The sequence below is a fragment of the Sus scrofa genome, chromosome 6 (assembly GCF_054392235.1).
Source record: "Sus scrofa isolate SSC_HxYL_T2T_F1_AM1 chromosome 6, Sscrofa_HxYL_maternal_Yorkshire_Landrace_v2.0, whole genome shotgun sequence".
In the NCBI taxonomy this organism is placed as follows: Eukaryota; Metazoa; Chordata; class Mammalia; order Artiodactyla; family Suidae; genus Sus; species Sus scrofa.
Window position 1 is genome coordinate 98436831 of NC_139388.1, and position 16754 is coordinate 98453584.

Sequence of the window (16754 nt, forward strand, 5' to 3'; positions counted from 1 at the left end):
GCAGGATCCCAGATGCTTCTGCGACCTATACCACAGCTCACCACAACGCCAGATCCTTAACCCACTGAAAAACGCCAGGGATTGAACCCGCTACCTCATGGTTCTTAGGTGGATTCGTTTCCACTGCGCCACGACGGGAACTCCTCCTTTCCTTTTCTTTGCCTTCCTTCCTTTTTCTTTCTTTCTGCATATGTGGAAGCATCCTAATTGTCGATCAGCAGGGGGCTGGTTAAATAAAATATGGTACATCCAAGAAGCAAAATGCTATTCGGCTTTAAAAAAAAAAAAAGTGAAGCAAGTCCATATGTCCACTTCTAGGTAGAGAAATGAAAACAAGTCCATATGTTCAGATGTTCATAGCAGTGATATTCATTATAGACAGAAACAGGATGCAACTCACAAATCCATTAACTGGTAAATGGGCAAACCAAATGTGATGTGTCCATATAATGGAATATTATTCAGCAATAAAGGAATGCTGAGATATGGACGAACCATGAAAACATCACACTAAGTGAAAGAAGCCAGACACAAAAAGTGACATAGCTTATGTCCAGATGGCATATCTATACACAGTAAACGAGTGGTTTCCTGCTGCTGGAGGTGAGACAGGAAGCAACTGCAAAAGACACAGGAAATCTTTTGGGGGATGATAAAAATGTTCTAAAATTGGATTGTGGTGATAGTTGCACAGCTGTGATAAATTTCCTAAAATTAATTGAATTGTACACTTAACTTGGGTGAATTTTATGGTATGTAACTTCTACCTCAGTAGAAGCTGTTTAAAAATTCTGTTGGGGGAGTTCCTGTTGTGGAGCAGCAGAAACAATTCTGACTAGTATCCATAAGGATGTGGGTTTGATCCCTGGCCTCACTCAGTGGGTCTGGGATCTGGTGGTGCTGTGAGCTGTGGCGTAGATTGCAGATGCAGCTCAGATACAACCCCTAGCCTGGGAACTTCCATACAGTGCGGGCCCTAAAAAGCAAAAAAAAAAAAAAAAAAAAAATCTGTGTGAACTCAGATGGAAAGATGGTCACGAAAAATGAAAAAACCTAGAGGAGTTCCCGTCGTGGCCCAGTGGAAACGAATCTGGCTAGGAACCAGGAGGTTGTGGGATTTGATCCCTGGCCTCATTCAGTGGACTAGGGATCCGGCGTTGCCGTGAGCTATGGTGTAGTCACAGACGCAGCTTGGATCCCAAGTTGCCATGGCTCTGGTGTAGGCCAAGGCTACAGCTCCTTCTGGACCCCTGGCCCGGGGACCTCCATATGCCGAGGGTATGGCTCTAAAACGCAAAAGAAAAACAAAAACATTAATAACTAAAAAATGAAAATACATAGGTGTACATGCCTGCTTAATAAAAAAGAACTAGGGGGTTATATCAAGGAGTTATTAGTGATTTACTGTCTCTGCTTTTCAGCATTCTCCAAGTTTTCTGCAATAAGCATGCTTTGCTTTTTGTTTATTAGTTTTAAAAACAACATAAAGATAATGACTTTTGTCCTGCCTGCTCATGGGGTCTTGAGAGGATTATATGATGTCTGAAATTTAAGCAAGACCTCAACCTTAGAGAGAGTGCCCCCCTTCCCCCCTTTCCCCCCCCCCCCCCCCCCCCCGCCCCGGGCACAACTACTCTCTAGAGCTTTCGTTTTCCTGGAAAAACCTAGGAATCTTTTCCTAGGAAGAAGGTAAAAAAATTTCCCTTGAGGGGAGTTCCCCTCCTGGCTCAATGGTTAACCAACAAACTAGTATCTGTGAGGGCCCAGGTTCAATCCCTGGCCTCTCTCGTGTTGTTCAGATCCAGCGTGACTATGGCTGCGGTGCAGCCACAGCTCCGATTCCACTCCTAGCCTGGGAACCTCCATTATACAGCGGCCCTCAAAAAGGAGGGGGACCCCAAAAATTCCTGTTCTGGATTGCAAAGACTGTGTGCGTATCTTTCTGGGAAAGGAAGAGGTGGAGTGGGGGAGTGGGGATAAAGCTTGGGATCTACCGTATTTCCTCCAACGTGAAATGCTATCGAATGTTAACCCCACCATTATTTGACATTCCACTAAGAAAGAAAAAATTGTTAATTAAATCATGTCACACGGTTGATTATATGCTGTGTCTGGGTTTCTGAGATGTTAAATCTGAAAAATGTTTTTCTTGAAATCAATATCACATTGTACCTGTGCATCTCTTTTCTCTTAGGTGGGTGGACCACCTAAGCAACACCATTTACCTGATGCCTTCCTTCCACTAAAACCTTCTCCTTCCCCATTCCTTCAAATAAGTCACCAAGTCCTGTCTTTTCCACTCCTGCTGCCACCTGCCTCAGTTATCGCTCACCTGGACCGCTGCACTGGCCTCCTAAGCAGCCTGATTATCTTGCCGCTCCAATCAATTATTCACGCTGCAGCCTGCAGCGGAGTGATCATCTCACCGCCCTGCTTAAACATTTCCACTGGCTGCTTTACCCGCAGGGTGAGTTCTGTTTAACTTGGCGTCTGGCTTTTCTTGACCTGGCCTCTGCCTGCCATTTTAGTCTCTTGGCACTTCCTCCAAATGAAATTACTTGCCGCTTCCCCAACGGACACCGTATGGTTTTTCACGGCGCCAGGGCTTTGCACTAGCTGTTTTCTATGCTTGGACTACACTTCCTCAGCAAGTATTTACTGAGCATGTAGTGAGTGCTGGGCGCTGAGAGACGAGAGGTGAGAGAGGTGACCAAGGCAGGCGTGAGCCCAGTCCTCCTAGAGGCAGATGGAAGAAAGAGACCAATATATCAACGTGTGATTATTAATTATAAGCAGACATGGCGGGCATTTGTAAAGGCTTGTTGAAAATGTCCATCAACCACAGCTTCGGAAAGTTTAGGATTCGAATTGTGCCCGGAGGAAGTGTGGAACGGATTAGAATCCCGGATCTACCTAGGTGACTGGGGAACTGACAACTGGAGACTCCTCTGTGAAATGGAAAAACGCCCGCCGCGTAGGATTTCTGGGAGGATTTCATTTGAGATACATATAATCACGCGGTCCTGTCGGACAGGAGGGCCCCTCCCCCACAGGGCGCCGAGGGTCCGCCCGCCCGGCGCTGGGGGCCCCCACCCGGGAGGCTGCGGGCGGGACGTGAGCGCCTCAGCCCGCGCCCGCCGCCAATGCGCACGAGTCGGGCTCCGACAGTCTGGACCGCGGAGCCCAGACCACAGGCCGCCGAAGCGCTGGGGCAGGGGTGTTAGACGCCGGGTGAGGGGAGCAGCGCTCCGCCCCATCTCCCCATTTTGGGGGACAACCCCCCTCGCTCCTTCCCGCCCCCGCCCTTGAATCACGGGGGGGCGGGGCCATGACCCATTCATGCCGGGAATCGGATCCAGATGTTCCCGCGGCGCGTGCAGCTGCATCCTTGCCTTTTTTGGCAAAAAACGTGCGGCCGCGAGCGGATCCCGGGCCGCCTCCGCTAATCCTTGGGAAGAGGGGGAAGGGGGTTTTGGGTCTGTACCCAGACTGGGGATCCGCGCCGGGTGTTCTGCGGGATTTGAGAAAGGCTGTTAAGGGAGGGGGCGATTAGTACTATACGGGGAACCCGACGCCCCCCGCCTCCCTTCTGCTCCCGTCGGGAACCTCCCCTAAGCCCCTCCCTTCCCCACCCGGAGGAAAAAGCCCTTTACCAGCAGGAGGGAAGCAGGCTAAGTCTGAGAGGGACAGGAGCGGCAAGGCAGCCGGAATCCCCTTTCTTGGGAGAGACTTCCCACCCCGCCTGGCAGCTCCCCCCCGCCGCGCTCCGCCCCCGCGCCGCGCCCGTGCCCTGAACCGAGGTCTGGAAGGGCTTCGGAGTCCCTGCTGTGCAAAGAAACCTTTCTAGTCCCTCCACCCCCAGACAAACACACAGAGGCCTTGGCTTCTTCATACTGCTTTATTGCAGAATCTGAATGGTGGGGTGAGCCAATCCCACCCCTCTGCCCATCTCTGGGCAAAACAGAGCTGAACTGAAACGAGAAAACACTTGACAACACGGGCTGGGCAAAACTGTACCCTAGGACCCCCCCTAAGCACTGAACCTCTCATCTGTTGCCCAGAAAGCCCCATCCCTGTGGAGAGAGGTGGGATGAGGGTGGGGAGGGTCCACTTCTGAGGACTTTTCAGTCACCCATATAGACTGAGTTCTGGGGTCCTGGTTTGGGGGGGATTTAAATGATGGAGGCTCCATTAAGCCTGGAGTACCAGATTGGGGATGTTGGAGTGGGGAGGCTGAATCCTGGAGCCTAGGGGGAACCCCATTTGGGGCGGGGCTGGGACCCAGAGGTGGTCTGGAAGAGGAGCCTTAGTCCTGGAGCCCTGGTATGGGAGGGCCTGGGCCCAGGAGCCCTGGCTCAGGGCCCTGCCTGGCTGCAACCCTGGCACAGCACTTGGTCTCCATCCGGCACGAAGCCTTGACCCACCAGGGAGGTGGAGCAGCGGGCACAGGAGAAGCAGCTGTGGTGCCAGTGGCGGTCTTCAAAGGACACATACTTGCCTCCGCCGAGTCCTGGAGGGAGGCTGGAGTTTAGCTCTGCAATCTGGAGGGTGGGCCTGTCCCTTGGCCTCACCCAATACCAGGTCCTATTCCCTAGCCTCCCACCACCCCCTCCATTCTCTGACCCTGTGTCCCACCTGTGATGGGGCGCTTGCAGCTGCTGCACTTGGGTGCAAAGAGTTCTCCAAAACAGGCCACACAATAAGGATCATCGTCCCGGGAGGTGAACTGCTGCCCTGCCAGGGGCGTCTGGCACCCTGTGCAGACCAGGCATTCTCGATGCCAGGGTTGGTCACGGTACGTCACGCCACCCTGTGTCAGCGTCTGTGGGGGGCAGCATCCGTCAGCAGAGGGGTGGGGAATTCCCACGCCAGGACAACAGAGCCTTGATCACCCCCACCCCTGAGTGCAGTGGAGATCAGCGCCCCCACCCCACTGGCCCAGCCCCCACCTTGCTGCAGCGGGCGCAGCGAGGCGCGAACTTGTTCTCATAGCAGGGCACGCAGTAGTGAGCACCCTTGTCGGGCACAAAGGAACAGGAGCCCAGCGGCTGCTCACAGCCGCTGCACAGGAAGCAGTGCTCATGCCACGTCTGGCCTCCGTACTCCAGCTTCCGGGACCCTGTGGGGAACAGGGGTTCCACTCAGAGGCTGTGTCCTAAGCTCCTGAGTGCCACCCTCTGCTCCCCCCAAGGAGAGTCCCTGCCACTCCCACAGCCTACAGGGTGGTGTCCATGCATTTGCGGCAGGATCCCCACTACCTGTACCGCACTTGGTAACCTGGTTCCAACACCGCACATGCTAGGCCCCCACAAACTAGGGGGCCTGAGGGTTTGGCATATTCGAAGTCCCCATATGTACCAGATATGATGATCTCAGCACACGCCAGGCCTCCAGGTCTCAGGTGCGATGACTCAGTTTATGTTAAAGCCTTACACACCAGACCTGATGGTGTGAGCACACACACACACAAAGACACCGAATACCAGGCAAGCAAGACTCTGCCCACACAAAGTTCTAAAGGCCTGGACATGATAGATTCTGTAGGTAATAAGCCTCTGCATATTCGAATCATGCCAATCTCCATGCGTTCTAAATCCTCATATTACATTGGCCATGCGGATCGCCAAACACAGTAAGCCCTGTATCTATCTGTCTCTGTATCTATCTGTCTTTGCCCATGCCAAGCTCCAAGGCACCAAGCAAGACAGTCTCAGCAAACTCGAAGCTCCTATATGTGCCAACATGCAAGTCTTCATACATGCTAAGACCCCGGATGTGTATCAAGCGTGTCAGTTCCCGTGAGTGCCAAGCTCCCGAGAGCCTATGGACACAATAGATTTTCAGGAACGTGCTGCATGTGAAGGGCTTTACCAAGCCTCCAAGTATGTATCGGATGGGCCCGCCAGTCCCATGCACCACGAGCCCCCAGGAACGTACCAGGCATGACAGTCTCTCCGCAGGCGGAGCACTGAGAGGAGAAGGCGCTGCAGTAGCAGTCGTTACAGAGCAGCTCGCTATCCTGGCAGGTGAAGGGCTCGTCGGCGAGGGAGCGCTGGCAGCGGCAGCAGCGGAAACAGCCCTCGTGGAAGTGGCGATCCTCGTAAAACAGCTCCTGTGGGGAGCCCGGCACGGAGACTGGCACCTTTGTCCCCTCCGGCCCACCTCCACCTGCTCCCTGCCCTGCGTGGTCCAGTCCTTACCCTTGAGTCATGCCCGATAAGCTGCTGGCACTCAGCGCACGTGTTGGCAAAGGTGTTGTCATAGCAGGGCACACAGTAGGGGCCGTTGTCCGTCTGAATGTATTTGCGCCCGTACAGGGACTCGCTGCATTTTGCACAGTCAAAGGTCTCGCTCATGGTGGCTGTGATGGAGCCCTAGGAGGGACACAAAGTGGGACCGAGTCATCCAGAGGGGCTGCGGCGAAGCCCATTGCACTAAAAAAGGAGCAAGAGACGAGGCATAGGAAATGAAGGTGGCGATGGGTAATGGGTGTTCTGGGGTCCTGCAAGTTTATTTCTGTATTTAGCATTAGGGGTGAGAGGGGGTCAGTAAAAAAATCAGGAAGCAGAAGTTCTTTTCTTATCTGGGCCCTGACAGATCTGGGGGGAGGGGGCTTTTCCTGGGTCAGTGACTCATTTCCTGTCCCTGTATTCAGCCTGTTTAGCTTCCACTGTGCCTACTGTCCCCAAGGGGGGCAAGAGTAGGGGGCAGGGAGCCACCCCACCCTATCCCATATGAACAGCACTGGGTCACGCTCTCCTGACTCCCAGGAGGGAACTCTAGGGTTATACCCAGAGCTCTGCAGTGCGGAGCTTAGGGATGAGAATGGGCTGTTTGCACCCGCCTCCTGATCCAGGAAACAGTGGAATGTAAGAAGGATGCTGGGCCAATGAATGGTGGAGGTGGAGGAGGCTGATGGGAGAAGTCGCATTGGGCCACCCCTCCCAGGAGAAGCCAGCAACAAGGGCTTCAGAGGCTCGGCCAAGGTAATGCAGGAAGGAAATCCTGCAAGCTGGACACAGCCAAGCTTCCCCAGCTGGACCCTCTGCCCTCACCCCCCTCCAACTCCTGCTGGGTCTCTGATCACACCAGCCTGGGCAGCCTTGGCCTGCAACATCTGCAGCAGCTGTGGCAACACAGATGGCCAGATGTCAGGTTTTGCCAGCAACAGGGAAGAAAAAAGGGAAATGAGATGCTCGGGGAGGGAGAGGGGAACTGGAGATTATGGGGTGTGCCTCCTGCCATCTTCTGCCCGGGCGTCACTCCTGGCAGCAACTGGCAAAGCCCCAGAATCTTTCCATCCCCTGGGTCATTATTTCCCTCCCCCTGCCTCTGGGAGAGACAGCTTCTCCCCGGCTTCGCAAAGAGTTTGCGGCTGGGGGAGTGAAGCATGAGAGAGTGGGAGCCACTGAAGACATCTCTCCAATCGGGCCCCCTCAGAGGTAGGGAGTCAGGCAAGGGGGGCCCTGAGAGCTGTTGCTGCAGACACCCAGCCCCCCACCAAACCTCAGACACTTTCCATTTTCTCAGGAACAAAGCATGTTTGTGGGATGAGGTCATCCGCACAGCTGCCTCTGCCGCAGGAGCTTGGGGAGTACAGAGTGTTAGGGAAGTGGGGTTCCCAGTCCCTTCTGCCCCAGTTCCTAGCCCTCCATTCCGAGCTCCCCACCCCCACCTCCTCCAATGTGAAAGCCATTCTCTGAGGTCTAGGATCCCGGGGTGTGTGGACAGGAACCACCAGGACCAAAGCGGCGGGGGGGGGGGGGGGGGATGTTCTCACAGCTGCCGATGAGCCCAAGCCCGGGGTGATGAACCCAGCCTGTTCAAAGGAACCCACCAACTCACTCCCCCGGATTAGACCCCAGTAACTGGCACTCCCTAGAGCCTGGCCTGGCTCAGGTTGAAGGAAAAGCCCTCCTTTTCTCAGCCATCCCCAGCAGAAAATTCTAGCCAACAAGCGTTGCTCTGGCTTGGAGTTCAGACTCCAGGCGCCAGCAGACACCCCGAGCCTGCAGGGCCTCGCTCTTCGGAAGGTATGGGTCGTGAGCTCACAGCTGCCCTTCTTCCATGACACTCAGTTCATACCCCAGGCCAAGGCATGAGGCCGCCAGGAACTGGGGTCTTCAGAGCAGGCTGGGGGCCAGCTGTAGGGTAGAGGGTACGCCTCCTCAGTTGGTTCCAGCAGTTCAGGCCGGGGTTTCCTCTGGCTCAACATCTGAGGGTGGCCTGGGCTGTCAGCCACTGGGCAGCAGGGGGCCATACAGGTGGAGTGTGTGGCCATGTCCGGGAGTGCCCTGGCCTTTCCTTCCTTCCTGGCTTGGTCCCCAGCAGCCCTGTCACCTTCCCAGGCCGAGGCTAGCCCTAGGTCCGCCCTCTGGGAGGCAGTCACCACTCTGAGTCAGGGGCCCCCCAAACAGGGTGTGGGCGTGGCTTCTGTTTCTTTCCCAGAATCCCTCCTCCCCTAGTCCGTCCAGCTGGGCTCTGGTGAGGACAGAGTGAAGGACAGTAGCAAGGCCCACCTGTCTCTGCCCCTCCCCCCCGCCCCCCTTTCCTGGCAGGGCTAGGGTTCCAAAGTCTTGTATTCCTTCTTGGCTGGTAGGGGGGTGTGGGAAGACTGTTCGGTCTACCAGATGGCTCTCAGGTGCTGCCCACCCCCCCCAACACACACATCCCCATACCTGGCCCAAACACATACATCTGACACCTCCCCATGAACCTCCTGCACCTCAGAACGGCTGGATAAATGGCTGTGGTTGGCATGGAGAAGCTTGAACTGTGAAACAGAAAGCTGGGTGATCTTGAGCAAGTCACTTAAGCTCCCTGAGCCCGTTTTCCCATCTAATACCACTTCCCACCTCCTAGTGTTGCTGTCAGGGTTAAATGTGATGATACTTGGAAAGCTCCTGGTAGCTACTGAGTCGTCTTGGTGTTTTGATTATTAGCCCCTTCCTCGTACTGGGATCAGACCACAGCTTCTCAACCAGGCCTGGGTTAGGGGGCTAGCCTGGGACTTGACCTTGACATTCTCAGTGGTGGGCTCAGGGAGAGAACAAGGAGGGAAAGCCTTAGTTCTCCGTTAAAGAGACCCAGGCGTGGTGCTCACTAAGACCAGTGGGGGCAGGTCTGACACCAGTGAGCGTAACTCTGAAATCTCCAACACAGGTACAGAAGAGTAGACACTAGCGTGCTGTTTGGCTTCTCACAAAGTGCAATGCCGCCCACCCACCACCAATCAGATCTCCCAAAAGGCAGGCGGGATAGGACATCATCCCCGTTTTACAGCTGAGCACGGCGGCCAGGGACAGGGCAGAGACATGCCCAAAGTCACTCTGGTATGAGATCCTAGGTCCCCTGCCTCTCAGCCTGAAGTCCGTTTCTCTTTCCCTAGAAATGTTGCAGTGGCTGAGGGGGTGGTCAGCATTTAAGAGCAGGGGGACAGGAGATGCTAGGTGATATCACTGGGACAGGAGCCTGGCTCTTCTCCCCAGTTGCCAGCCCTGTGACTGGAAGACACCCAGAAGCCTTTCCAAGTACCCATGCCAACCGCTCAACCCCCTTTGCCCTTCCCCCCCACAATGTCTAGGAGGACCCTGGCCAGGTCCCACAGCTGTGACTCAGAATCAGCACAGACCCTCCCCCAGCTTACAGGAGCTCACAAGAGACTTGAGGGGAGAAACCAAACTCTTCCCTCCCCCCCCAACTAGGCATCAACCCCAAACTCTCCGGGCTCTCTCCCCTCCCCCCATGAGGGCTGGGAGTCAGAGCGGTTTGGGGGAAGGCGGGGTGGGAAGCAGGATCCAGCAGCTGCTCTGGGGACAGAAAGGAACAGTTCATTCACCCCGGGTCCCCCTGGACTGAAGCAGTGCGCCCAAGATTTGAGTTTAAAAATAAGTTGGAGCTGATTGGGGGACTGCATGGGGCTCCTTCTTGCTGTGTCTTACTGTCTCAGATCCTCATGGGGGATTGACTGGTCTAGAGTTTCTGTCTCCCCACATCCTCACTTCCCAGTCTTTTGGGCCTGAGTCCCGTGGGTCTGTCTTGGAAGCTGTCACTGTGCCTCCATGACATCTGTCTCTTGATGTCTAGCTCTGCTCCACTCAGCACGTCTGTGTCTGCACACTTTGGCAGCTGTCTTTATGTTTCCATGTCTCTGTATCTCTACTGGCCATCTCCCAACGACAGCCTCGGTGGATTTCTCCCTCCGTCCACCCAAGCCTTGGCATCTCAATGTCTCTAAAAGGTGGAATGTCTTGGTCCTCCCCCACCGTCCTTCTCTATCTCTTAGCATCTCTATGCCTGAGTGTCTCCGACTCTAGACTCTGGATCTTTCTAGGCCTCTCCAAGGCTGCTTTACCACGAGGCTAATGAAGCTTAAGCTTTGGAGCCCCTCACTTGCCCAGAACCTTCCAAGGCTCTGGGAAAGGCCGACAACACCTCTGGGGTCATTACATGCTTTTCCTTAAAATGCTCCGCTCCACAAAACCTCGGAGGGGTCCCTACGCCTCGGGTCTGCCTCCCGGTGACTCTACGCCCAAGTCTCTGTCCCTGTTTCGGGAATCTCTGCAGCCTCCTCTCCAAGCTTGTCACTCCTTATGCTGTCTCGGTTTCTGGCTCCACCAGGCTTTTTGGAAGCCGGTTTCTCGAACCCTCCCGGTAGCTCTCGACGCTGGCTTTTCCATTTCAAACTTGGCCCCCTTCCCCCGCCCAACTCGCGTAGCAGCGCCCGCCCCGCCAGGAGGCCCGGGGCGGTGCGGTCCCCGTGGCGCCCCTCAGGGCTCGGCGCCCCCGCGCCACCGGCTCCCAGAGCGTCCCTGGCGCCCGCGGCCGGACCCCGGCGGAGGCAAAGGGCAAGAGGCGGGGGCCATGGCTGCTCTGAACCCCCGGTGGGTCGCCTCTACCTTCCCGCCCGAGGGCGAGGGCCGGGAGCCGGGATGGGGAGCGGGGCTCGGCGCGGAGCTCACCTCGAAGCGGGCGGCGGGAGCGAGGCGCGGCGCTCGAGCAGGGAGGGCCGGGCAGCCGGGGCCGCGTCCCTCGGCGGCTCCTACCTGCGGGCCAGGCCGAGCGGGGCCGAGCGAGCTACCGGCTAGGCTGCCGGCTGCACACGGACTGTGTGGGCGAGTGGGAGCGCGGCCCCAACCCCTCCTCGAGGAAGTGAGCGCTGGGGCCCGCCCCGCCCGGACCCCGCCCCCGGCCGCCCCTGCCCGCGGGGTGCGGACCCCGCCCCCGGCCCCAGGTCCCCGTGGCTAGGGGCTGGGGAGGGGGGGCAGACCCCGCCCCCACCTCCCTTTTAGATCGGAGCCAGCCCCAGCCCCCTCGGCCTTCCAGGCCTAACCTGGCTCTCGCAACCTTCCCGAGCGGCCAGGACCCCGCCCCTGTCCCCTCCCTGCAGCTTTTGCTGTCCTCCCTCCTTGCTCGCCCCCTCTCCCGGCCCCCCCCCACCCCCCAGCGGTTAGCTGTGTTCAATCTCGGGCAAAGGATACAGGAGGCAGCCGACCAAGGTCCATTTGGGGACCTCATGCCCTCTTCGTGTCCTCGCCCCCTCCCAGTTTACCCCCAGGGATCACACTGCCCGAAGGTGTACTAGAGGACTCATTCCAGCCTGGGGGTGGGGCTGGGGGCTTGGCCCTGCTGTCACAGCTCTGTTAAGTGGGAACCTAGGTGTTCCGCGGAAACCAGGAGTGAAGCAAGGACCCCCTCCAGAGGGCCTTGACCTTCAAAGGGCTTTATTCTCCCACCCTGAGCGTGAAAACGAGTAACCACCTCCTCACCTCCTGCTGCATGGTGGAACAGAGAAATCCTCCCTTGGTTTTCACTGTGTCCAGGAATAGTTTTGACCTTTGAGGCCCAGGGGATACCCTAATCCTTCCCCCCCCCCCCCCGTGGTTTTTGAGCTTCTCAGGAAGGAGTGTGAGGAGTGTGCATGGACAGGGCGCTGCAGGGGTGGTGGAGAGAAGTTCTTCTCCCCGACCTCTGCAGTTTCTAACCTTCTGGCTTCCTCCCTGGGTCCTGCCCTGCGGGGAGGGAGGACTGGCGCCTGCCAGGGACACAAGGCCCCTCCAGGTCCTTGAGGCCAACCCCCCTGGGATCCTCAGGCTTGTCACTAGGAATAAATAGCCATGGTCTGGAAGGGTTGGGGAGGGAGGAGGAGGCTCTGCTGGGCTGTTTGCAAAACAAGAGACAACAAACCAACCCTGGAAATAACCTCAGGGTCTAGAGTAGAGGTTCAGGTGCCCAGAGAGGCTCTCCCATCCCCCAGGCTGGGTCCAAACAAGCTCCCTGGGCAGAGACTCATTCCTTCCCAGGCTGGGGCTCCTGAGTACCCTCCTCTCCAACCTCTGAATCCCATGCCTGCCTGAGGGCCCCAAGACACCCTGGAGGCCAGGTTTCCTTTCAAAATTAACTAACTGCTTGTTAATTATCATTGTTCCTCATGCCTAAACTGTAAGGGCCATGAGGGCAGGGACCAGGTCCTTCTGATTCTGGCACTTAATAAATATCTGATGAATGAATGAGTGACAAACACTGCTTCCATGTCATTGGACCCTTAGGTGCCCGGATTGGACTGCAGGCATATGCTTCTGGAGTCCGGGGAGGAAGCAGCCAGTGCCTGTGTTGACCCTTGCTCTGGAACTTATCTTGCAGGTGTAGGAGACTCCCAGCCCTGGGGAGTGCAGGGAAGACTGCCTGGTTGGATGAGGGCAAGAAAGGGTTTACTGGGAGTTCCCAGTTGTGGCACAGTGGAAACAAATCCGACTAGTATCCATGAGGATGTGGGTTTGATTCCTGGCCTCCCTCAGTGAGTCGGGGATCCCTTGTTGCAGTGGCTGTGGTGGCTGTGTAGGCTGGCAGCTGTAGCTTTGATTTGACTCCCAGCCTGGGAACTTCCATATGTTGTGAATGCGGCCTTAAAAAGCAAAAAAATAAAAAAGAAGGGGTTTGCTCTGGGCTGAGGGGAGGGCAAAGGTCAACAGCCTTCAGAAAGGAAGGGGTTATGACTGAATAAGGAAGGTGCTGGACCAAAGGCAGAGTTGGAGGGGCTGGTCTCTGGTTTTACTCACAAAGAGCCAATATTCCCTGAGTTTTTACTTTGCACCAGACTCTAAGTACTTTGCATATATTAATGCACTTGATTATCCATCAACTTTGTGAAATATGTATTTTTATCCTTATTTTGAGGATGAGAACATGGAGACACAGAGAAAGTAAGTAGCTGCCAAGGGTGATACAGCTAATAATAGCAAAGCCTGGATTCAAATCCAGACAATCAAATGTCAAGGCTCCTTATGCTAAAAAAAGTGCTTCATCTTTAGGCTCTAGAGCCTCTGTAGTCAGTTAACCTCTTAAAGCCTCAGTCTCTCATCTGCTAAGAGTGGTGGACTCCCGGGAGTTCCCTTCGTGGCTCAGTGGTTAACGAACCCTACTAGGATCCATTAGAATGCGGGTTCAATACCTGGCCTTGCTCAGTAGGTTAAGGATCCGGCATTGCCGCATTGCCGTGAGCTGTGGTGTAGGTTGCAGACAGGGCTCAGATCCTGCATTGCTGTGGCTGTGGCGTAGGCCAGCAGTTGCAGCTCCCCCTAGCCTGGGAACCTCCATATGCCTCGAGTGCGGCCCTAAAAAGCAAAAAAGCAAAAAAAAAGAAAAAGCAAAAAAAGGGGGTGGACTCCCTGGCACACAGCATTTTTATGAGGATCAGATGAAAGCACAGAGAGGCTATTCTGTATGTAGGATGCCCTCCATCACCACCACTAAATACTCTCTTTCCTGGTCAAGTTTTGAGGTTTTGAGGTTTCGCTTCTTGGACTTGGAGTCTTGGGGCCCCGGGAAGGTTAGGAGATTTCTGAGTCAGCCCAGACTGAGAGAGAGACTGGCGAATGGCAGGGGCTGGATCCTTTCCCCTCCCCATTTCCAGCTCCTTAATGGGCTCACATTTCCCTGCTTGCTCTATTTCCGTTGGCCCAGGTGGACGTGCCCCAGGGACATCTAGGGATCAGCCTCATGGACTCCCTGTTCCTGTTCCCCATCAGTCCTCCTCCCTGCTCCAGGGAACAGGTGTGTCTGAGCTGGGGCTGGAAGCAGAGCCTGAGTGCTGGCCAACTGGCTTTGGATGAGTAGGATCTGGTTGTCCCTTCACCCACCCTGGAGGTCTCCATCTACCATTCCTGTTCCTTATCTTGTGGTGGAAGGGGGCTTGCTTGGGGTCTCCCAGCTCTTCTTTCACTTTGGCAGTGTTTTCAAAAGGAGGCCCTGGGTGACTGAAGGCTGGCAGGCCTCTCGTGGTTTCCTCTGGGTGCTGAATCACTCCTGATGCTTGTAACCACAAGCCCTCCCCCTCCCCCCAGTGAGAAAACTTCCTTCTTTCTCTGGGTGTATTGCTCACTCTTATCCACTGGGCTGAATACAGCCCCTGCAGTCCTCCTGGCTAAGCAGACACCCTCTTTCAGATTGCCCAGAAGCACTTTCCTTGTGAGCCCAAGCCTGGCATTGGGTCTGTGGGTGCAGATGTTAAGTGAGTGACTTCTACAGAGTGTGGGGAGGAATGGTAGAGGGAAAATAACCTATGGTTTTGGGTTTTTTTCATCTTTTTGCCATTTTCTTGGGCCACTCCCACGGCATATGGAGGTTCCCAGGCTAGAGGTCTAATCGGAGCTGTAGGCACCGGCCTACGCCAGAGCCACAGCAATGCAGGTTCCGAGCCGCGTCTGCGACCTACACCACAGCTCATGGCAATGCCGGATCCTTAACCCACTGAGCAAGACCAGGGATCGAACCTGCAACCTCACGGTTCCTAGTCGGATTCGTTAATCACTGCGCCACGACAGGAACTCCACCTATGGTTAAATGCCAGCTACATGCATGGTACAATGCTAAGTAACAGTCATTCCTTCCCTCAGTTCTCACAAAAGCCGTAAGAAATGCTTATTATATTATTGCTATTTTACAGAGTAGGATATGGGGCTCAGAAGGTTTGACAGTGTGGCCCTAAATCACAAGCTGATAGGCGGTGGATGTGCAATTCAAATCTGTGGCTGACTGGAGGACCCCCTCCTTTCCCTTCCAGGGCACAGCTGCCTTCTCCTGGGTGTGCTCACCACTGCATGCCTTCATCAGGGGAAGTGGCAGGAGCTACTGGGGCTGCCATCTGGGCACTCTGTCTGATGGCTGGGCTTCCTATTAATTAATTTATTTTTGGGGGCCACACCTGTGACATATGTAAGTTCCCAGGCCAGGACTGAACCCACACCACAGTAGCAACACGAGCTGCTGCAATGAGAATGCCGGATCCTTAACCTGCTGCAGCATAGGAGAACTCCTGGGCTTCTTAAAAGAGATGAGGTTGGAAAGGTGGGCGTGGGCCAGATCATGAAGGTTCTTGTCTTTTAATGGTTAAGTAACAAATGAGATGCAATTTTGTTACTGTGTTTGGTCCTAGTTGGGCAAGGCTCAGATTGAGAAGCAGGAAAAAATTCTTCCACAGCAGATCTCACCGACTTTCAGCTTTTACATGCCCACTGGTTTACTGGATTTGCACCTCTGGGGACTGAGAAAAGGATTTCCCCAGAGTTCTTCAGCTGCAGGGTTGAGCCCTGTCAAGAGACACAGGTGCAGAGTTCCCGTTGTAGCTTAGCGGTAACGAACTGGACTAGTATCCATGAGGACACATGTTCAATCCCTGACCTTGCTCAGTGGGTTAAGTATCCGGTGTTGCTCTGAGCTGTGGTGTAGGTCACAGATGCAGCTTGGATCCTACAGCATTGCTGTGGCTGTGGTGTAGGCTGGCAGCTGTAGCTTGGATTGGACCTCTAGCCTGAGAAATTCCATATGCCATGGATGCAGCCCTAAAAAGCAAAAATAAATAAATAAACAAATAAAATAAAAAAGACGCAGATGCAATTACAGAACTTGCTAAAGGTTAACTTCACATGGTGGAAAAGAAGCCAAATGCCCCTGGAATGCTCCGCTGTGCCCAACTCTCTATCTATCCTTACAAGTATGTTTAGTATTACAACAATAATAACAATAATAGGTCCAATAAATTGTGAACTTACTAATGGGCGAACAGAGTATTAAGGACTTTAAACATTTAAACATTTTATTCTCACAACAATCCTGTAGTATAGTATTATTACCTCCATTTTACAGATGGGAGATAAGGTTCAGTGAAGCTAACTTTGTTTTGGCTGCTAACAGTTAGGATCAGAACACACCTCCGTGGTTTATGGTCCTAATCATTACATGGTACTGCCTCTGACACTCATTCTGTCAGCCACACCTTGAGGGTGTGAGAGACTTAGAACTCTGTAATTAATGCCATGATATGACTCCTTCGTTCAACTATGAGCTCTTTGACCGCCCTATGAGGCAAGCAGTGCATGCTATTATTATCCTTGCTTTATAGATGAGAAAAACGATGTTCATTAAAGTCAAGCGACCTGTCCAAAGTCACATAGCCAGTAACTGGCAGAGCCAGACATGACTTTAAGGTCGCTGTCTCCTTGTAGAAAGCTTTCTCTGGTACACGGGGAAAATTCATGGGGGTCCTAGCTTTAAACGCACCGCGTAAATACGTCAAATGAAGAGGCGTATGAGACTGAGCAGGCGCACACAGGTCCAGCTCGGCCCTAGGGCAGTGCCTGCCGCTTGTTTCCAGGTACCGACCCACAACCGAGTGTGAAGTCCAGTACACGTGGACCAAGGTCTGGCGAACCAAACTGGCTGTCGTAGAGTTATGAGACTAGACCTAAGGAACTACA

At 54.5% G+C, this 16754-nt stretch overlaps 1 protein-coding gene across 3 annotated transcripts; it reads right to left on the reverse strand.

Moving 5' to 3' along the window:
• Window positions 1-3884: 3884 nt before the first annotated feature.
• Window positions 3885-12075, reverse strand: FHL3 (four and a half LIM domains 3). 3 transcript variants are annotated; one of them, XM_013999158.3, is made up of 6 exons: window positions 11769-12075; window positions 6201-6374; window positions 5938-6112; window positions 4950-5119; window positions 4636-4822; window positions 3885-4510 (listed from the first exon to the last, which is right to left on the reverse strand). In XM_013999158.3, exons 1-6 carry the CDS (start codon window positions 11778-11780, stop codon window positions 4356-4358), a joined length of 873 nt encoding a protein of 290 aa, XP_013854612.1. In that variant the 5' UTR covers window positions 11781-12075; the 3' UTR covers window positions 3885-4355.
• Window positions 12076-16754: the final 4679 nt, after the last annotated feature.

What these genes read in the sequence shown, in the direction of transcription:
- FHL3 (XM_013999158.3), bottom strand. An exon ending in TTATCGGGCATGACTCAAGG is followed by an intron (nt 6,113 to 6,200) that starts GTAAGGACTGGA and finishes GGCTCCCCACAG; the next exon opens with GAGCTGTTTTACGAGGATCG. An exon ending in GCTGCGCCCGCTGCAGCAAG is followed by an intron (nt 4,823 to 4,949) that starts GTGGGGGCTGGG and finishes TGCCCCCCACAG; the next exon opens with ACGCTGACACAGGGTGGCGT.